The following is a 23,310-nucleotide window of genomic DNA, read 5'->3' on the forward strand; positions in this document are numbered from 1 at the left end:
AGCTCAAGTTACAGTAGAGCTCAAAACCGAAGCAAAACCGGGACGCAGTAATGCTTGGCGGCAGGAGTAGATAAGGTGGCAGTACTTCCCTGGACGAACTCTTTCACAAGGGACTCTGCTGCTACTAAATTATGTCTCAGGGTTACGAGCGCAGTGGCAGTGCCCCTCAGATCTTTATGTTTCAATGCACTGCAACTGTTATGGACGGGCGTGTTACATACCACTTGTTACGCACTTGTTTGTCCTGTCATTTGGTGTCATAAAAAATGTTGTCCGTAATATCCATAAAGTTGGTTCAACATGTTTAAAATGTCCAAATGTAACAGCTCATTATAAAATGGTCATACCACAACTTCGTATGCGACCATCGCTACCTGGTACCAACGTCTCTACATCGATTTTAACACACAATAGGTAGGTACGTAAAATGCTCAGTCACAAACATAAGTCTGAGCTAGCATATCGCCTCACAAAACTGTTTTTGTTTACAGTAGCTTTCGGTGTATTAATTTCTTTACATAAATTAATTTAAAAGCGTATTTAGAGAAAATAATTCCGTATAAAACAACTGAACCGCTAGTAAACCTTTAATAGCTGAAATGTAGCAGTTTCTTTAGCCTAAACAAATGGTTTTAATACAAAATAAAATATAAAAAAACTTACTTCATGGAAAGTATGCCGAACAGTATTAAAACTAAAATATAACATAACCTAGTAAACGAATAACACCTGTTAGTATCAACAAACCGTTGCTTAAATATGTCTACGATTAGAGTCCGAGGCAAAAAATGGATAAGCGAAGAAACTACAGAGGAAGAAGAACTGTTCAACCATTGTAGAGAAATGGATATCGTGTGCTATGCTATTACGAAAGTGATATTAGAAGTGGATAATAAATGGAAGGGGTCTTCGGGAAAGAACGACCCCCATTCGTTTGCCAACAGGAATTATATTATGGAGTTAGTGAATATACAGGTAATGAAAAGCGACTTTTATTATTTTTATTGCCTATATTCAGTGAAATTCGTGAGGCGCACTATAAGTTTCCGGAATTAATAAGAAAAAAATACTATAAATGGTCAGAAATGAATTTATTTCTTTGAATTTGTTTGAATTTTTGAATGAATAAATCAATTTTGAAAACATTTATGCCACTCCTCCGTGACAATCTTTGAAACATATTTTTCATACTCTTCGAGTTAAATCCATGGTGACAACCAATTTCTAAAATGACGCCACAATGTGAAAACAAGTGACAGTCAGATAAAACAAACTGTATTTTTCAGCCAAAGAGTTCCATATTCAAACTGTACTGGTACTTAACACTGAGTGTGCCATAGAATTTTATTTATACCTTTTTGTGCTTTTATTAATTTGTCATAAACAACAATACTTTAACGTCATTATGTATGAATAACTCTACTTCTATTTAAAAAGAGCAACTTAGCCCTAGAGTCGCACTTGTCGTTCCGTAGATTTCTGCCTTAGGAGTGAATTCAAAATTAATTTATTCGTGGAAAATGCAACAAAATAGGCATAGTTTCATTGTTCCCCGTCTAAAACTGGAGCATATAAACAAACAGAAGACATATTGTCTTTCAATTGATACATACACTAAAAATAATCATCACAAAACTTTAAATCTTACCCTTGGTATAACAAAGCCACAAGTGAAGTTCGTAGAATCTTCAAACTCCGTCGTGAAAATTTGTCATTTTCCAGGTGTGGCTTTATTACACGAATGTCAGCTTGTGGTAACTGGACAGTTACCGGCTGAGTTAGAAGGTTCATGAAATCTCACACAGAGGTCGCTACGGTGTCGATAGTCGAAAACTCAATACAAAGATATTTAACAGACACTTAGAAAAAGTTCGTCGACTTAGTAACTGGACCAGTAGTTCATGCAGCAATCGGAACGGAATTCCCATTGCTGCGTCAACTAAACGATCGAAGGATTTTTTCTTTGTGTTTGATCTTTGTATTTAATAATTATAACAAACTGTGGAGTCATTTCTCAAAATAAAAACAAATCAATAAAAATGTAATTTTATTTCAAAAAATCTTTACATCTTTCAGCTTCTTGATCAAATAATAGAATATTTAACAAAATTGGTGAAATCATTCTACAAATTGCATCCAAAACTGGCGAGACTGAAAAAGGACAATGGTTTACTTTTAAGTAAACATGATCAGATCTTCGATAAGTTGTGTGCCAGTAGGTTTATTATGCTGCAGTGTATAAATGGGCTAATAAATATCATATTAAACACATGTCTGCATAGAGAAGACTCTAGGAAAATGATCGAATCTTGTTTGAGGTGAGTTAAACTGTTGGTTTATTTGATGTTGTATCACTTTACGTATCGTACTCTTTCTGCCGCCGAGCAGTAATGTAAGTATTATCCGTTACGGGGTTGGGTTAGGGTTGCTAGTGAAATTACAGGCACGTGGGACTTGTCAACTTTCTGTCTCGTGTTTAGTAGCTCCTTATGAAAGGGTTCGTCCAAGGAAGTACTGCTACCTTACCTATTTCTGCCGCCGAGCAATGATGTGAGCATCACTGCATTTCGGTTTTGAAAAGTAAGGTGCTGGGGAAACTATAGGTATATGGGACTATCAACTTTATTATACTGAAAGAAACTGAAACTGTTATGAGTACGCGTGATGTTTATCACCAGGCGCACGACTTGTTCGTCCCAGAAAAAAAAAATATTTTACATAACGTGAGGATGGGATATGGCGGCGGAGTCTGCGTACTCGCTGCGACACCCGACATATTGTGAGTCTATTCTCATATAAGATTATAAAGTAGAAAGAAATAAGAATTATAAAGGAGAAAGATTTCAATGGCTTTCTAGAATATCGGCCTATTTCAAAATCACCTAATTTATCAGGAAGATGGTTAAAATACAACTGCAGAATAATAATCTCAGTACAGAGTACTAAAAAAACCGACCTCAAAAGTACGTGGAATTACGTCTATTTGCTAAGTTTTATTGAAATATCCCCTAGTTCGCCACTATACAGGACTTGACGCTGGAGATAATAAAAATAGGTTCTCACTACGACACTACTCAAAGTATATTCAGAGAAAAACGCCTTGAATTGGAGAAATAGCAAAATCAACCATTAAAGTAATTGCTCCTAAATTAATGTTAGGCGCTATTTATGAAAATGAATCTTCATGCGTGAACAGCCACCCTTCGAGGTGGATGATTTTCTTCAAAATGAAATGGGACCACTATGGAAGTACCCCCTTTCGAACAAAAAAGAATCATGAAAATCGGTTTACAAATACTGGAGTTATCACGTAACATACATACAAAAAAAACCTCCTCCTTTTTTGAAGTCGATTAATAAACAATAAAAATTTTTTTGGTGTAAAAAAGACAAAATATTAAATAATTTGGTTTAGGTATTCTTGAAAAGCAGCGAATTCTTGGGAAGCGATCCTATTATGCGTACGGGGCGTGGAAGGAAAATACGTAATGTTGAGCGCTACCGGCAGCTAGACGAACGAAAGTTAATGACAACTGATAACTCATCGATGTTATTCCAAATTAATAGTTTAATCGGGTTTCTCTGTACATTTAATATAGCGAATGCATCAGCCCTATTACAGACGTATTTGAGTCTTTACAGACGTATTTAAGTTTTTGAGTTTGCTTGTGGCAGTATGCTAAGTTCAAAATCGCAGTATTGTGCAAACTGCGTTATTCCACAAAAGCACTTACGGATAATACCATAAATACTAATGTAGTTAATACCAATGGTTTATGGTTTCTGTTTTCCCCGAGTTCGGGACAGGTGTGATTGTATGTACATATGTAGGTGGGTATGTAAATTTATTAACTATGGGATTTTTAAAACACGTGTTGCTAATTCGTGTTACAATTTCTTGTGCCAAAGCGGAACGAAGAAAAGTTATGCTTCAGTAATTAATTAGCATTTTATTAAAACACTGCAACTTAACATAGCTCTTCCACGTTTTGCTTTAACAGGTGATGAATACGATCGTACAAGTTACCTATGTATTTATCTAATAATACACTTTTTACAGCTTAGTATCAATCTACAATCACATGATAGGGCTGAGCTACAAGAAGTTCGCTATAAAGTTCAGCATTTGCAGCAACACATACCCCAACACTATAAGTGAAACGAAACCCATCACGTTGACGAAGATTGTACAGGTAGGTTTTAGGCTCAACTCACACTGGCGCAGAGACGAAGCGTCGCGACGCGTCATGGTTTTCGCCTATAGCATGTTCACATGTCGTACAAATTTGTGTTACGCAAATATGGAAACGCGCATCGACACTTGGTTAAAGTCAAGCAGTTTCGCGTGTTGCCGTGCGTTACTTGCGCACAGTGACGCGTCAGTGGCCGACCACACTGTGATCCAGGCGCACTAATGCGAGCGTCATTGCGCGACGACGCCCGTGTGAGTTGAGCCTAAAGGACTGCTTTCTACTAAAGTGAAACAGGGTCGAACTGTTTTCATCCACCAATTATATTCAGTTGTTTGAACAAATCCATTCCGTTTAGTTAAAATATCATAAGTTAAAAAACACAAACATCGGTGGCAGCCTAGTGGCAGGTATGTAGGTACGTATGAATTTAAATTAAATGAACTTTTGAAGGAAAGCATCGCGGTGAAACACGTACCTACGTCAAAGAAAGCTCACAACCTTGGAAAACGTGTAAAGTCCCCAGTTCGCACCGGCATATTGTGGTGGACTGTGGCCTAAACCATTTGCTTAGAGGAGACTCGTTTCCATCAGTGGGACTTACAGTGTGTTATTGTTGATAATAAGCAACCGAAGCTCGTCTCCGCTACTGGGGATAGTGGGTCAAACTGAGTAAAATAAACAATACTAAACCATGACAGATCCACACAATGCATTGAGAAATCTTGAAAAAACAGATGAAATAGGGTCTACAAGCTCACGGCGAGCAGGTTCGCTGAAATTTCTTTGCGGACAAACAGAATCTACCCGATTTGGACGACTTTGAGAGTGCAGCGACTTTGGTATTGTGTGCATACTATAATACAGTGAACATCGAGTATACAACCAGAAATAGAGACGAATTATGGGCCATCCATCACTGGCAACTTATCAGGCAAATGGGCCTTATATCACTTTTAAATATCAACTCTCGTTTGCACTGACATCACAAATTACAAAGCTAAAATAGTACAGCGCCAACAACTGAGCTGTTTGAACGTCTCCGTATATTCCAAGAATATCATGTATTTATTATTATAAAGGTAATATTTCTAACTATGGCGGGCTGTTCTATTCGGTGGAGTGGGACAAAACATCAAAATATCTAATTATAAAACAAACGGATCATCACATTTTATCGGTAATTAAATATTAAATATGCAATTTTTCAATTTTCGTCCATTACAGCAAATCTCAAGTTATAGTGGTCGATATGAAGTGAAACAATTGACCCGTCAATTGTTTCAAATTCGGGCTGGCCAATTGGCGCAGTTGTCACCGTAATGGTTTGGCAGAATGGATTTCAAATAAATTAAATGACATTTCGTCTCTATTTCTGGTTATAATATATATATTCGATAACAGTGAATCATAAAATTATAAGTAAAACGAAAAAAATGGATGATGCGGATTTCAATCGCGGATATCTGTTTTCCAAAATCAATCAACATTTTGGGCCCAACTCCCATGGCATTACAAAACCCATGGTCACTGACTGTTGTAACCATGGGATATGTAATAGTCGAGATTTAGATCCGAAAACATAGTATCATTTCCAAGGTATTGCAATCGCGAAAACTTAGGAACTCGTTACGAGTTTTTAGGTCTTCTTTTGCGAGATCCATGAATTATAGTTTTTCTGGAAACCAACATATTTTCTCATACGTATCTCATAATTAGGACATACAACATGGAGACTAATAGAATAATAAATTGGATGGTCTCCTGTGCACAAGCTTTTATTTCTTTTAAAGGTTCTTGCAAAGAGCCGCGTAGAAATCAACTGCCACCGCCTTATCAACTGTTTAGTGCGAGTGTACAAGCCTGAGGACAATTCCGACAACGATTCAAGTTCTAGCACAGCGGAGAGCTTGGAGATTTATCAGTAAGTTCAATTATTTATCTACTCGCCGGTATCGAAATCATCCAATGGCAGTGAAGATATTTAAAAAAGATTTAATTTGAATGTTAAACTTGTTGGCAATGTGCTATTTGGGATTATTACCGACATTACTTACTTTTTTGGTAACATTATCTAGTGTGACCCCTCGACGCAATAAGTAAAGTTTAAAACCTTTGTCTGTGATTCTAAAATGAAGTGTGGTTGTGGCATCGTAGCTCAGAAACGCCTGGATTCATCTTAAAGTAGCTTTTTTAAATTTTATTATTTCAAGGCTAATTTAATCGGATTGTTCTTAGCTATGTTTGATGAATATCTGCTCAACTGTTTAAAGGTCATCAGCCCTTTTCCCAGTTAGTATACGGATCTCAATATCCAATGAACCATTGGAGGCATCGATGTTATGATTGAGATACGCCAACTTTATTTTTTGGTCATTTTCTGTTATTTTTTTTAAACAGCCGTATATATTTACTGACATAATGCTCCCGGAATTTTGTGAAAAAAAAAATAAAGGTACAAAATTCAAAATAAAAACAGAACAGGTCCAAAAATTAAGTTGTCTTAGTGTTCATTGGAGGCATGGAAATGAATATTAATTTTACATGCACTTGGCTGATTGACTCAAAATTTGGTATACTTACTCGTATTATGCAAATCTGATGACACTACTGTAACATTGATCTGATGCTGAAAATAAAGATGGTCTACCGACTATCCAAGTCCTCGTTGAATTGGTCTCAATGAGTAGTTGACTTACAGATAGAGACTAGGGTCTGATGCTGGAGAAGGACGGTGGACACCGAAACTTTAATAAATGTAGACCCAACAAGTTTGTATTCATTGGACTGGTCTCCACGAGTATTAAATAGATAGATTGTGACTTCATTGGCTTTTTAAAGTTCTCTGTTGTGTCGAGGGTTCAATTTTAATTTGAGTTTTTACTGATAACCAAACAGCGCAAGACCAGTCATTAATGTGTTCTTTAGAGGCCTATGTCCTCCTACCTAACAAACAATGTGAAAAATTCCATTGAGGTACCTTAACAAATTTTAATAATATAAGAGACGCTAAAATAATTATTTTGTTATAATTATTAATACAAAGATCGAACACTCAGAAAAAATTCCTTCGATCCGGTTGGATTCGAACCGACGTCTTCTTGCACCAACTAAGCCACGGAACGAACCAACGGACCTCACGAATTTTTCTATGTGAAAAATTCGTGAGGTCCGTTGGTTAGTTGGTATAGCGTCTGGGCACGGTATGCAAGAAGACGTCGGTTCGAATCCGACCGGATCGAAGGAATTTTTTCTGAGTGTTCGATCTTTGTATTAATAATTATAACAAACTAGTGGAGTAATTTCACAAAAAAATAATTGAATATCAATTCAATAAAAATTTAATTAATAATAATTTTGTTTCATAGCACCTTAACGAAACATATAACACCACCGGCAACGGCGTCGTTGTCAGTAGAAAAACGACGGGAAGCCTTCATCGAGCACAAAAAGGCCAAAATGAAACAAGCTCGAAGCCTCATCGACACGAAAAACGAACATAATAAAAAAGTTAAGGCAATAACGCAAAATTCTGATGGTGATATCCCGTATACGTCTCTGCTAACTAACGAACTTGCTTTGGAGGATATTTTTTGTAACGAAGGTATATACCTAGATATTTTACCAGTTAAGGGTCAGCGCAAATCGGCGGACGGGAAGGCAGAGGACATTGATAATAGTAATAAAAGTTTTATTTGGGACATAATCCATAGCTAGTTAGTAACACAACTTATAATCTAATATTAATTTAATTTGTATCTTATAGGTATAATGATGGTGAAATATATATAGTATTACCGCCAGAACTCCTCAACAATAGCGATGAGAAATTGCCAATGGTATTCGACTTTTAATTCTGTTATTCGAATGACAAATTAGTAACTACTAATTTTCGTATGCGATTGCTCTGAATTATCATTCCATAAAGCATTTCTGCTTAGCCACCTCTGACATGTGGTAAATACCGTAAATGTGACGGAGTCAGGGATATTTTGAACATGGTGTCTAGTCTAGTGAAATACTGAGTAGTTCCAGCACAATTATCATTCGAGTCGTGCACCCGACCATTCGGTGTTGGTAATCTTGGATTCGACGTAGGCGAATGATTTAACCTTTAGAATGATTAGCTACGAGTACGAGTATTAGGGGACGATATTGTTTAACTGTGGTATTAGTAACATTCAAAGTCGCACATCGCTACTCAACACCAAGTGTTGAGTTGGATCCAGTGACGTAGTATTGGGGAATCCCACCGATCGGCGTAAACTTTCAGGGGTCGGTTGGTGGTAGCGTCACTCGTGCGCGCCTGCGTGAACATTCCTAACGCACTTAAGTGCAACGGCAACCCCAACAGAAACCTGAAGCAGTTATTATACTGGACTCGTAGGTCGCTTTACAGCGTTACGCTACGTAAGGAAGTTTCACATGATGCTATTGGTGTATTCTGTGACCTTTCCAAAGCTTTTGGTTGTGTGCACCATGATACACTGGTCAGGAAACTTCGCCATTATGGTGTGGCGGGACGTGATCTCGACCTTCTTAAATCGTATTTGCGTGGTAGGGTACAGAGGGTCGATGTTAACGGTACGAGATCGTCAGGATCTGCAATTAGCATGGGTGTCCCTCAAGGTTCAATTCTAGGCCCATTTTTATTTTTAGTTTATATTAATGACTTACCTAGCCTTATGGAGAGTATAAAACATGAGATAGTATTGTTTGCTGATGATACTTCCTTATTATTTAAAGTTAAAAGGCACCAATGTTCCTATGACGATGTGAACAATGCTATATCTAAAGTAATTGATTGGTTTGCTGTTAATAACCTACTTCTTAATGAGAAAAAAACAAATTGTGTGAAATTTACATTACCCAATGTTAGAGAGACGGTTACAAACATTGTAGTTAGAAATGAAAAATTGAATCTTGTGGATACAGTTGTATTTCTAGGTATAACGTTAGATGCTAAATTGCAATGGGGTCCCCATATAAGTAAGTTATCAAAACGGCTCGGCTCTGCAGTGTACGCGATTAAAAAAATAAGGAAACTTTCAGACTTCGAAACCGCTAGATTGGTTTACTTCAGTTACTTTCACAGTCTATTGACATACGGCATTTTGCTTTGGGGTAATGCCGCCGATATCAATAGAATCTTTGTCCTGCAGAAACGTGCAGTTAGGGCAATTTACAATCTGGGCCCCAAAGTATCTTTGAGAGATAAGTTTAAGGAAATTAACATTCTTACACTAGCCTCACAGTACATTTATGAAAATGTAATTTATGTTAAAAGGAATAGTAATTTATTTATGAAAAATAGTGACAGACATAACATTAATACGAGGAATAGAAATAAACTAGCTTTTCTTGATAGTCGTCTTCACAAAGTCAAAAAATCATTTAAGGGGCAATGTATACGCTTCTATAACAAGATTCCGGTTGATATACAAAATTTGCCTTTCACGAGGTTTAAAACTATAGTGAAACAAAAACTTTATACTAAAGGTTATTATACAACTTCTGCGTACTTGGATGACAAAAATCCGTGGTAGTAACCCGTTTAGCTCATGGAGGTAGTCTCGATCTCTGATGTTTCAAATAAAAAAAAAAAATATTGTAAATGTTATTTACAAAGAGCAACCCCTAGAGTTTCTTGCTCATTCTTCTCAGGGGAATCTGCCTTACGAATGAGCGGTAGAGTTTAACCATTGTGACGATTTCAAGTGTAATAATGCTTACCTATGAAATAAAGATTATTTTGAGTTTGAGTTTGAGTTTGTATTAAATTTATGAATGTTATTACAATTGAAATAAGATATACATTTTATTGTTTTTTATTGTTTACTGTTGGGTAATTGTCCGAAAAATTTGAAATAGTGGACATTTTTCCGGAAAAAATACCGAAAAATTGGAAAATTTTGATAAATTAGAAAAGTATAATTTGGAAGGAATAGAAATATCTTTTGAAGTTTTATTTAGCGTGAATTATAAAATAAACTTGTATAACTAAAAGCTACATAAACAAAAACTAGATTTAAAGTAATTTCACATCAGCGAAAAACCTCCAACAACCACATCACTTGTTGTTGGCTCCATCGATTTCATTCAGTAACTTCAACTTTTACAGGTGCCAACGTCAAATATGGACAATATCTGGAAAAATATTTATTTTACTAAAAAATATAATTTTCAAAATGGAAATTTTTCCATGACCCAACACTAACTTGGACTGACCTCGAAGTATACCACAGCGCAACTGTAATAGCGTAAAATATACATTGATAAATGTAACATCCTCTGCCTTGTCGTCTGCCTTTCACCAGTCTGCATATTGTACCGTTGGCATAATAAAACCACATGCGATAATACGCATACGTGCTTTTATCACAATGAATGTCATAAAAATAATACGAATTACATGAAACAATTTATGTATACGTGAAATTTTAATAACTCTCCCAAAAAAATATTAAATAATTTTTTTGTCCTTGGATTCTTTAAAACTGTTTCCTGAAAATTTGTCATATCGCAGATTATGGCCTTATTATACCAAGGGTGCGGATTATTTCCATTAAAAAAGTACGCTACGACATTTCATAATTCATAATTGAATAAGTGGTAGCAAAAATTCGACAAATTTAAGGAATAATTTATCTACCTAAATATGAAATAAAAAGATTCTGGTTTTTATTTCAGATTCACGTTTATTAATCAAGTGTGATATATTTTCAGAGAATGTAAACGGTATTCTGCAAAGCGAAGAAATGTACATAGAGATTTTGTTAGACACAGTCGCGAATATGTCACCAAAGTTATTAGGACCCAATGGAGTTCGAAAACTTAAATCAGGTAAGTATACGAGTACATTTGAATTTATGTCTGTACCTAAAGGCCAATGGTACCTATTTTGTTATGGTACCCACCATACTTATCGATACAGAATGGTACTAAGCCAGTCATAAAAAAGCTTTAAGTCCGATGTAGTAAAAGCGAAAATGGTAATGTGCTTTTGACATGGATCGGCTGCAAACCAATTTCCTCTGATCATTTGTACACATTTGTAATTTCACCATTTATTAGAAGGTGATTTCATTATACTCGTCAATACCGAACAGTTTTTGATCAAGTGATTATATTCATACCAATTTTTTTAATATTTGGTATTTTTAAATAGGTACCTGTGACCGTGTAGGTACAGTATTATAGTTAAATTACAATTACTAACTACTCACTATACTTACTTTTGCAAAAGTAATTATTTTATAGTCAATATGTTGATGTAAAAAAATTATTTTAACCGTTTATAAATGTTTAGTACATAACGAACACAGCTAGATGGCATTACTTGGATTTTAATTTGCGTTACCAAATCGCACTTGATAACTAACATAATATTCTCTCAAAAATTGCGTTATATTTTATCAAAATTTCGCTATGTTGTTGTGTCATTCATATACGATTTAATTTCAAAGTGGCAGGACAATACCGTCGCTTTGAAACTAAATGGGTAATACTAAAATATATTGAAGCCATCTTGAGATAATACTATGTTAGTTGTCATGTGGGAAATGTGTTCTTATATTTTACTTATAAGTTAACGCTTTTTTGTGAAAAATGAGGTATCTTTATAGCACAACAAAAGTAGCTCTTTTTAATTACCCAGTAGTCCTATTGCCTGTCTAGAACTCGTCTTGATTTATTTAATTTAATAATTAATTCGTTTCGAAATTCCGTATAAACATCATACACGTACGTTCATTTGCGTTCGGAATAACTAGACTCAGCTAAGAGACTCGAGGCATTGAGTCGACTCGTCGTACGACTGTGTGTTGCGGTCCTACAAAATTTTTGGAAGACTTGCATTCGGAACGGCTTTTTCCGTGCGGAATTCCAAATGCACAAGCTACCATACGCAATTTCGAATCGGAAACAAATTCGAACGGAATATTTCTGTATGTGTATGATAATTCCGTGATTTGTATGGTTTTGCTGCCTTCGAAATTCCGAAACGGAATTCTGAAATTGAATTTCAAAATAGGATCCCGACTGTATGTGGCCGGCCTTATAATATGCCTAACAATTATAATTGTGTAAGTGTTTGAACTTATTTTTTAAATCACAGGTCGTGTACATGCAAGTAAAAAAGCGGCTCATAAAGTGACAGAGTACTATCAGAATGTTCTATGGGGCGATGTCGGAAGTTGTTTAGAACACATTGTCCTTTGGTGGACATCTTATCCTTTAGCCACAAGGTAAAAGCCCATAACCTAATATTTGAACCGATTGTGATAAATTTCTAAGTAAAACTTAAATGAGTTTGGATACGAAACTTTTATTCGTACCGAAACACTCATACAGATATATATTTGTTTTTTCTTTTTCCAAACAAAACAACGTTTTAGGCTTTTTACAGAGTAGCTACTGTGGTCACCGCTAGTGATTTAGATCCGATAAAAATAGTTTCATTTCCAAAGCGAATACTAATCGCGAAAACTTAAGAGCTTATTAATAACATACATACGCTTCTATAATAAGCTTCCTGTCGATATTCAAAATTTCCCATTCACGAGGTTTAAAACTAAGGCCGTTTCCTGTGTATACGCGGTATAGGCCATACCGAAAACTTACCGAATGCTTATTATTTCAATATGCGCTTCCTGATTGACGCGGTATACCGTAAATCGGTATACCGCGGTAAAAGCCGTGGTAGCCTAATGGTTTGACCTACTGCCTCTCAAGCAGAGGGTCGTGGGTTCGAATCCGGGCTCGCACCTCTGCGTTTCTCGGAATTTATGGGCGAAATTTAATTTGAAATTTATCATGAGCTTTTTTCGGTGAAGGAAAACATCGTGATGAAACTTGCACGTCGAAGAAGGTTCACAACCCTCGGAAAATGTGTAAAGTCCCCAACCCGCATTGGGCCAGCGTGGCGGACAATGGCCTAAACCCTCGTCTGAAACGAGACCCGTGCCCAGCAGTGGGACGTATAAATGGGTTGATGATGATGACGATGACCGTAAATCGAAACGATCCCTTCCCGCTTCTGTCCAAACCGCGCCAATCAGAAACTGCACCTTGAAATACACTCCCGGACACGGAAGTCGAGCCACCTTGCATTTTCAGTATTAATTTGCCTGAACTTAAACAATATTCGATTGATCGAAAACTACTAAGCTATTTTGAAATTGGTATACTAAACGTCATTTCCAAGAGTCCTTGTTGATAATTTGAATTTATAAAACCGGGAAAAACTGTTTTCTACGGTGATAACAATATTTTTGTGTTCTGCCCTTTAAGAGTCAAAATGCAAGGTGACTCGATTTATGTGTCCGGGAGTATATTTATAAGCACTCGGTAAGCTTTCGGTAAGTACTGCGTATACCGAGCGTACCAATGCTGCACCGTTACCATACCGACAAGTCAGAAAACGGTCTAAAGTGAAACAGAAACTTTATACTATTCAGTCTCTGCGTACTTGGCTAACACTAATCCGTAGTACTGACCCATTTAACCCTTGCAGGTTGTCGCGATCTATGATGTTTGAAATAAATATTGTAATGATAAATGTGTACAAATATTTATTTACAAAGAGCTTCTTGCTCATTCTTCTCAGGGGAATGTGTCTTATGAATGAGCAGTAGAGTTTAATCAATATGACGATTCAAGCTTGCCTATAAAAAAATATTATTTAACTTTAACTTTGAAGAAATCTTTTATTAAGACGCCTTGTGCTCACTTGCTAGCAAGTACAATTGAGAAGTAATTATAACATACTCTTTACTTCACCAAAACGTGGATGATATGACGAAGCTTGGGCGCATCGAGATTAACAACAAACGTTTTTAAGATGCTGTTAGAACTTGAACGCAGTCTCAACAACAGTAAAGCCGTCTTTTTTCGCATATCACAGCATAAAAGTAATCAACTCCCGCTTGAGCAATTATCAAGAATGTGCTACAGCATGGGTTCCCAAAGTTTTCGGGCAAGATAAAAAAATTTCAATCATCACACAAAATATTGAAAACACATTTTTTTGTGTACTTAACACAAAAATTGACTAGAAAAAACATTGTTATTATATTATTAGGAGTAGAGCTAGCTTATTGTAAAAGACTCCGTTCAGGCAACTAGGTACTGCCACCTTACCTATTTCCGCCAGGTCAGTCAGCTGGTGAAATTACAGGCACATGGGACTTATGGGAATGGGAATATTCAATTTCGTGTGGTTTTTAGAGCATATAACACGTATTATATTATGTTATAAGCTGTAGGTATAACTAAAATAATAATGTGATACCCCACGCTGCGAGGGACGTGTAGACATTAGCCCCCTTTAACACAATCACTCTATCGCACATGATCAGGAGCGTACAGGGTTGCGCGCGGGAAAGCCTGTACGCGCAATCATGTGCAATTACCTGTTTGACAATTTTTAAACAAACGCTTTTACGAGCGCGATTGCTCGTATTCGTTTTTGTTACAACGGAAAGAGCGTCCGTGTAAAGGCTAATAGCATAGGATAGACCGCGTGAAACTGGCGAGTGTTGAAGTGCGCAATTGCGCGCGCGACTGATGAGTGCATCACGCGGTGTTTTCCCTTTCCTTCCAACGTCTTTACACGCACTCAATCGCACACGATTGCTGTACCACGCGCGATAGAGTGTCTGTGTAAAACCCGTTAATGACGCGCCCAACAGGCGTACACTACTTGCCTTATTATTATATATTACGGTTATTATATTTAATACCCAGGGCGTGAAATGCTTTCTACATACATAACTATACTAAACCTAAAGATCATTAAATTAAATTGTTATATTCATAATATTAAACTGAACAAATAATTTTAGGTCTCCAAATACAAGTCAAAATCTACGGGAATGGTTGTTTATGACTTTTAACGATAACAGTAAGTAAAATATTACACCGCGTTGCGCTAACGTCCTTTAAATTTAATGACTATTTATTTATTTACATTTATACAAAGTAAAACTTGAGATAGCATTATACAAAATGGACGCTTGTGCAAATTAGCGATAGTGCTTCCTTTTGCTTGCTGCGTAATTACGACGTTTATGCTTCTATGGATGGACTACACGTCTGCGGTTAACGGAAGTAGCGGCTGCAGATGTAAACGATAGTTCGAGTATCAATTGTAGTTGTTGAATCCTTGTTTTTAAGAGAATTCGCTTCTAAATATAGTATGAAAATTAACAGTGGCGTTCTACAAGTTTCTACTTAGAAAGCGCCCTAATGATATAAAACAAAACACGGTTGGTGTTGGTGAAACTTTTATCGATGGATTTATATCATTTGCACAATTCTTAAAATATTTTTTTTACTACGATGTCGGGTCGGTGTCATTAAGTGTCGCCACTGTTTGCATTTACCAATAAGAAAGCTGCAGGCTGCCATCTGAGGGCACATAGAGCAAACAATCGTAGCTCTTAATTGTAAGCAATAGCAGTCGCTGTAGCCGAAACCGGCTAGGATGATATTATTTTTTTTGTAATGGCAACTTTTTTACAATTTTGGTTACAGACGTGAATTTGTTGATAAAGTAAATTTAAAGATTTCGATAGTGATATGTTTATTATATTATTATTTATTTAGCATTTTAAATCATACAGGTTCTAAATTCTGTAATAAGCAACAAGTAACATCTTCCATTTTCGACATCAACAAATAGCTCTGTGCTAGTGCTGCTGAAATAGGCGCGCAGCGAAAATTGCTTGAAGTCAGTGTCGACGCAGTAGTACATAATATGTGAACACTGGAAAGGTAAAAGGTCAAATGTGCGTTTAGCAAATATAAACGGGAGAGCGATTTAAAGTTATTTAAAAAAATCATAACCTTTGTAAGATGGATAAAAAAATTATTATAAATAAATACCTTATTAGGTACACACTCATAGCCCCGCACTAGCGAAACACAGTGTCGCGGGTGCCGTGGACACACACATGACTACGACAAAAATTAAGAGTAGTAAATTATTGTTGTACAATTATTTCTCTGGGCCCGGGAATCGAACCCGTGGCAGACCAGGATGGTAACCGTTCGGCCACTGAGGCAGTTAAATCGCTCTCCTGTAATATTTTCCAAATGTTCCTTAGACGTTTTACCTTTCCAGTGTCGATATCGACTTCGTGCATGCAGTCCGTGTAGTAGCAGCCTAACGTATTCTACGGGCGCGTTCCCTAATTGGGAACGACGTAATCGTCGTAACGTTTTATTTATCGTTGCACAACAGTCGCGCCTATCATGTTCCCATATCACGACTATCTATCGTGGTTGTGTCGTGGATGTTTGTTTTATCCTTGAACGACTGTCGTGTCTAACTGTTCCCACTCGATCGTGACGACAATTTGTCTGTTCACTGCAGCCGCCTTGTCGTTTGCATGACATAATCATTTGAAGCTGCGGTTAATTGTCGTAACGATTTATTTATCGTCCGACGACTGTCGTCCTTGCTCGTCCTATTGTCACGACAATCTGTCGTCGTAATATCAAAAAAGTTGTGAACTACAGTTAATCATGTTGTTCTATGTGTGAACAACTTCACTTAAATATACAAGCCACGACACTTTAAACTGCACGACTATCTGACGTCATGATATAATGGGAACGCGCCCTACCGGTTTCTCGAAAAGAAGAGCGTTTATTCCTTTAGAGCATGCGGCACGTTTACTGCAGTTGTCCTGGAGACAATGGAAGTGCTGAGCTTATGGCTGTCGTGCTGGCGAAGCCATTCTGAATGACGTCGCTCTGCACCTATATGTTGAGTACAAGCGTTTTTCTTTAATAACATTTCCTACTTTTTAGACACTCCTGAGCTGGTGCTAGCAGCTTTGAGGATATTGGCAGACGCGTTAGGGTGTCATGTCACATCCACTTCTTGGGATAAACATTTCGGGTATGATTACTATACCAAATATTTTTTCAAACTGTTAGGATAATAGCTAACATCTCAGTGGTTTAAGAATAGGACTTAAAAATATTGTCACCAAAATCTCTTTCAAATGTATATTGTTCTACATTAATGTGGAACAATATACATTATATAAAAAACTCACTGTCTAAGCAGGTCCGAGGAGCAGGTAAGGAAACTGCGCTTTTATTTCTTCTACTTTGATTACAAACACTTTTTGTAGCTTAAATACAGAATGAATCCGAAAATGGCGCAACTTGTTGCAATCTGTCTTTTCCTGCTGTATTTCGGCGGGAAGAACCTCAGTTCCCCGATTGGTTAATCGTTTTTCTCGTCAACCAATCACAACACATCAAATTTGATCTCCATTGACTCATCAACCAATAAAAGTGCTTAGCAGTCTTGCCATGTCAAAGTATTATATTCTAGTGAAATCGATTAAAATCGAGTATAGTAAGTAAGAGTAATAAAATCGGTACACATTCTCTATCTATTCTCTAACTCGAAAAGTTGACATCTTTCACGACCGACTCATTATTTATAAGTTCAAGCGGAATGTGACTGCTATATGGTTTATTCGATAATTTCTTAGACAGTAGTTTTTGTTTTCTTTTTTCTCTATATATTATTTTTATATTATATTTACTGTTTAAATTATAGTTTTTGATGTTATCTTGCATGATTGCTACATACGTCTGTAATGGTATAAAATACTGTGTAAACATTTATATTACATAATCTTAGTACAGAATACTAAGAAACCGACCTCAAAAGTTCGTGGAATTCAAACATCTATTTGCCAAGTTTTATTGAAAGTGGTTACCGCAAAATGCGCGAAACCGGATTCATGTCCTAGTTTGCCAAGAGCCGTATTCCAGAACTCTACTCAATGCTCAAGTCAGGATTTGAGTATGGTTTATAGCACTCGAAATCATACTCAAGTCCCTACCATTAGGGTCGTATTTCCAGTGCTCGTGTTTCAATTGCAATCCTGACTTGAGCATTGAGTAGAATTATAGAATACGACCCTAAGGGAGGGAATATTTTCCTCAAATTTAAATGGGATCACTACTGGCAGATACTGTCTTTCCAACGAAAAAGAATTATCAAAATCGGTCAGATATAAAAAATTACAGTCGAATTAAGAACCTCCTCCTTTTTTGAAGTCGGTTAAAAACCGTGTAAGTTTCTCTATGTATGTGCCGATTGTCTATCTAAAATAAATTAAAAAAAATCAAATTACGTGCATGTCGAAAATTCGTAGGAGTGATTGGTTTAACACGCTATCTTTGACGTTATAAAAATATTTTAAATTATAAATACAGACAAATATCTATTCACAAAGAGCAATGTCACTACAATATCTTACTAATTCTTCTCAGGAGAATCTGCCATATGAATTAACCAAGGCGTATCTGATTTCACATTTTCGAAAGTCATTTAATAAAGATATTTTAAATTTTCATTTTTAGGTTATGAAGTGAATTAGCAAACTTCCTTAGGAATTCGACCTACTTTCGCCTCATTTTGTTTTTGTATAAAATCTTGTAGTAAACCTCTGTTGTTAGCTTCCTTATGTTAATACCTAAGTCATTTAATTACTTTTCAGGGCTACATTAACAACGAACCTAAAACCAATATCGCTGAAGACTTATCCAGATTTGTCGCTGTATATCTCTGAGGTAACATTTATCTATTGCAATACAAAGTGCCTAACGGCCAGCACAAACCTGCAGACGGTGACACAGAGCATCGATCAGGATATATCCGCCAGCGCACTTTGATGATTCGCCATCCCTTCGGGCTTCGGGGCGGCCAGCGATGAGAAGCCGCCTTTATAATACTGTCGTCCACTAACTAAAGGGCGGCTAAGTGACAAGTAGTCAAATATCGGTTCTAAATAGCATAATGTAGAGTTCGAAAAAACAATTAAAGTTATGTCCGATATATCGAAACTTACCATAATGATGCATATCTAAAGTGCCATTAAACAATTTGAACATTATAAAACGGGTTTAGGGTTTTTTTACAATATCTCAAAAAATTATTTCGTCACATATCCGCGTTTTAGTTCATGGACGGCAGAATACCGTGAGAGCCCGCCAGTGAACCGCTACCCCGCAGCTACCCTGGCGCATACAGGCGGACTTCGGCGTATGGGTCGAAACGCAAAACTGCGAATTCGCAACGCGGATAACTGCGACGCGAATTGCTGCGATGCGATTTCGTACTACCTACATAGCCGCGGTTTCCGTAACCATTCCTTCGACTATCGCATCGCCAACCGCACTGAACGGCTTTTTTGAACTAGGTAGCGACATGGATCGTAAAAAGATTGTTGCACTGCTGTTATTGATAAGAAAGTATAGGAAAAAAACACAAAGAAGATTAACATCGTAGGAATGCGTGTTGCGGAGCCATTGGCAAATTCTTGCGATACGTCAGGCGAGCCTGTAGATTTGTGTTTCGACCCTAACCGATGGATTCAGTCGCATACCGGCGCGACATCCTCTAGCATGCTTTTCTCAGGCAGGCACATTTCTCTGTATACATCACAGAGAAATGTGCCTGCCTGAGAAAACAGATTTCTCTGTGATGTATACAGAGAAATGTACCTCTGAGCATTGAAATTCATACCCTATTTCAATTGAAATAACAAAAAGTATACCTACAATGCCGTCCGCCGGTTTACGCTGGCCTAACCTTTTTTGGGGTATCTTACTCAACCGCCGATTCTGTCCCGGAACCATGACAAGGTCCTATTTCAATCGATATCTACTCACGTATTTATTCTGTAAATCTTTTATTCATCAATCATTTGATTAACAACGTGATTATTATAACAAAAACAACAAGTTTATTGAAAATGTTCATACTAAAATTATTTGTTAAAACACTGTAAATATACAAATCGACGGGGATTCTGATCGAATAGATCGAACATTTTGATATTCAGTCCCAATTTTATTTATGTCCGGACGATAGCATGGGGAGGAAAACGGAGTTACCTGTCTATAATTTCTTACACCATTCTTAGAGCGTTTGCACACAACGTCCGATTCGTATGAGTTTCGAATCCGAGAAATAACGGTCCAAAATGTCACAGGTATCGGAAGATTCATACATTCACAGTCATTTTATCTCTAGGTGTACTTGTGACATTCGTGATTTTCTCGGATATGAATCGGATTTAGTCCACAAGCGACTTCCGAAGTGGGTCCGAATTTTCTAGATTTGTATAGTCTCGGATTTGGGATGAATACGATTCGGATGTAGCGCACAAACGTGCTTATGCAACACATGCTGATAATAGATGAAAATTTTACAAACTGCTGCACCCATTTGCACCAAAATTCGCACCTGACCTCTTTGCATATGCCAGTTTTTAAGATGACACAAATACGTGTACGGCATCTGGTTTTGAAGGGTGCTGGTGAAATTACAGGCACATGGAACTTGTCAACTTATGTGTCAGGGTGACGGGCGCTGTAATAGTGCCCCTCAGAAGTTTGCAATTTAAAGTTCTGAGTCGCACTGTAACTGTTATGGACAGGCGGGTTGCTTACCATCAGGCGCACGACTTGTTCGCCCCGTCACTTGATGATATATATAAAAAAAATCAACAGTTACGATGTTAGAAGTATCGCATTCTACTTAGCGACCAAAACTCTTGATAAAAGAGTTCCATTATCAATTATATGTGTCGCGCCAGTAATGCTTTTTGCACTGTCACTAGCCAGATAGGCAGCTAAATCAGCAATCTCCTCAGGCTCAATTATTTTACCTAGTGGAGTTGAATACTTCTGCATTTCGAAAATTTTGTCCGATTCTGCGGAGCTAATACCCATGTTCTCCAAAATATCCGTTCTTACAAACCCTGGGTTTATAGCGTTAACTCGAACTCCTTTAGGTGCAAGTTCTAACGCAATGCAACGCGTGAAATGGTCCAATCCTGCTTTCGATGTTGAATAGACGAAAGTGCCAACGAAACTTGTAATTGTACTGGTTATGCTTGATATATTGATAATATTTCCTTGACTTTCTATGAGGTACGGTGCAGCGAGATGAGTTAAATACACAACACCACGTAGATTCGTTCCCATGATTTCGTCGTATTTTGCCATAATGTCTTTGTCGAGGATATTAGTTACTTTTGAAAATCCAGCATTGTTCACTAGTACATCTAATTTCTCGAAATGCTGTATCGTTGTGCTGACTATCCTTTTCACATCATCGTCATTGGACACATCTGCTCTTATAATCAGTGGTTTATGTCCATTCCGTTCGCATGTTTTCGCGACACTATCGAGTTTGGTCTCATTTCTTCCAACTATGGCGACCTTCGCACCTTCTTCAGTGAATTTTACCGCAATAGCGGCACCTATTCCTGAACTGCCACCGGTCACTAAAACCACTTTATTCTTGTGCGACATTGTTCCCACTATTCGATCATTACTATGCCGTATTCACCTACTTTCTCTTTATATTTCAAGCTCATATCTTATCAAGTAAATATAGCGCTGATTTTGTATGTGTAAACAAAGTTATCGTTTATAGTTATGTACATAAAATATTGTATCATCACGGATAAGTATTGTCCTAATTAACATGCATTTAGCGGAATATTAGTAAAATCCTCAAAATAATGTAGGTTTCTTCAAAAGCCTTTTACTTTTCTGTCTTAGGTCTAATTTGAAAATAAAAAATGACGACTGTCATTGTTATTTTCATTTATTTGTTTTAATTTTCTACTAAGGTTTGATTCTAACACAGGTGGTTCGGGGTTGATTTTGTGTTCTTGTAAATTTCGTGAGCTTTGAAAGACGTTTTTATTTGTTAAACTTTTATTTAATAAATGTGAAATTCTTACAAATTTTAAATTTTCAGCTGTTTAAATTTGTAGTTTCTTACAAAATGTAAAATGCATCTTGTTTAATTTGGATTTTTGTCTATAAAGGCTGTTGATGGCTAAGTCGATGTTAAAAGATGTTAATTTAATTGCTACTTTATGTCTTATTCTTATTTATTTAAATGTAAATGTGTATCACTTTTTGGTTTCGCTCAATGTGGCGGTGTGCGTTGCGTAACACACATACACATAGGTACTGTAAAGTGTGCTGAAGAGATTATTTTAAAAGTAAGTAATATGCATTCAAAGATTTTAAAAAGTTACCAAATGTGATCTATCTTCTTATATGCAAATTCTTAATCTTTTGATAAATGCGCTTCTCGTAGATTTTCTTATCTTATTATGATGAATATTCGAAATAATACGCCACAATTCCGATTTTAACTCAACCACATTGTCTAGTTGTAGAAAAGTAAATCTAATAGTGTCACGTGTAGATATCACGCCTGCTATCTAAACGGTTCATGTGTAGTAATCCAGGACGAAAAACAATAATTAAGAGACTCGGTTATTCTCCGACTATTATGAGCCGGAGCCCCATCTTGAAGTACGAATATCGACATTACCTAAACGCATTGTGATTAATTTTGCTAAGGTTTATATATAAAATTAAACGGCATTCCCTTTAATTTAACATACGGCGTTACTTAGTTGTTACCTTTATAATTGATCACTTCAATCGGCAGCATAAAAATACAGGTGTTTTTTTTTCACATTTGGTCGGTTCGAGTGAAGCAAGCAACTTTTCAAAAATCTTTATTGCAGAATTACATACTTTTAACTTAGAATAATAACGCATAGAATGATAGTTTCATATCAAACGAACTGTCACATGTGAGGCAAAAACCAAATTCATGTAGGCGTAAGCAACTTGTAACTACGCTCGTCGGCACGCACACAAATATACAAATAATGATGCCATGGAATAACATTTCCCTCAAAAGTGGGGAAATTGTATCTTGCTTAACTCATCATTAAGTTAAAGGTGCCTACAGATTTGCCCGACATTGTCGATCAGGTGCCTACAGATGTGCTCGGTTTTGTCGATGAAAAATGAATATAGCACTTATTTGTAAATCCAAGATGGCGGACACGATTTTTCAAAATATGCTATATGGGTATCCTTTTCGAGGTATTTGGGGATGCTCATGACGAATATGGCACTCATTTCTACATCCAAGATGGCGGGCACGATTTTTCAAAAAAATGCAATATGGGTATCATTTTCGAGGTACTTGGGGGTGCTCATTACGAATATGGCACTCATTTCTAAATCCAAGATGGCGGGC

General features: G+C 36.8%; 2 protein-coding genes across 3 annotated transcripts in view; one reads left to right on the forward strand and one right to left on the reverse strand.

The window, feature by feature from the left end:
* Positions 1-752: 752 nt before the first annotated feature.
* Positions 753-23,310, forward strand: part of LOC113238160 — a 31,417-nt gene continuing 8,859 nt past the window's right edge. Inside the window, exons 1-10 of one of the 2 annotated variants that reach the window (XM_026474914.1) lie at positions 753-975; positions 2,077-2,318; positions 4,061-4,193; positions 5,984-6,114; positions 7,559-7,794; positions 10,917-11,033; positions 12,307-12,436; positions 15,035-15,093; positions 17,007-17,097; positions 18,722-18,794. In XM_026474914.1, the coding sequence (XP_026330699.1) occupies positions 760-975; positions 2,077-2,318; positions 4,061-4,193; positions 5,984-6,114; positions 7,559-7,794; positions 10,917-11,033; positions 12,307-12,436; positions 15,035-15,093; positions 17,007-17,097; positions 18,722-18,794 (1,428 nt within the window). In that variant the 5' untranslated portion in view covers positions 753-759. The remainder of the gene's footprint in view (positions 976-2,076; positions 2,319-4,060; positions 4,194-5,983; positions 6,115-7,558; positions 7,795-10,916; positions 11,034-12,306; positions 12,437-15,034; positions 15,094-17,006; positions 17,098-18,721; positions 18,795-23,310) is intronic. The other variant, XM_026474916.1, reaches the window with a different exon arrangement.
* LOC113238161 (glucose 1-dehydrogenase 2-like) lies at positions 20,002-21,545 on the reverse strand. Its single transcript, XM_026474917.1, has one exon. It carries the CDS (start codon positions 21,543-21,545, stop codon positions 20,763-20,765), a length of 783 nt encoding a protein of 260 aa, XP_026330702.1. The 3' UTR covers positions 20,002-20,762.

This window comes from Hyposmocoma kahamanoa, unplaced genomic scaffold (genome assembly GCF_003589595.1).
Source record: "Hyposmocoma kahamanoa isolate Upper Pololo Valley unplaced genomic scaffold, ASM358959v1 95, whole genome shotgun sequence".
Lineage (NCBI taxonomy): Eukaryota > Metazoa > Arthropoda > Insecta > Lepidoptera > Cosmopterigidae > Hyposmocoma > Hyposmocoma kahamanoa.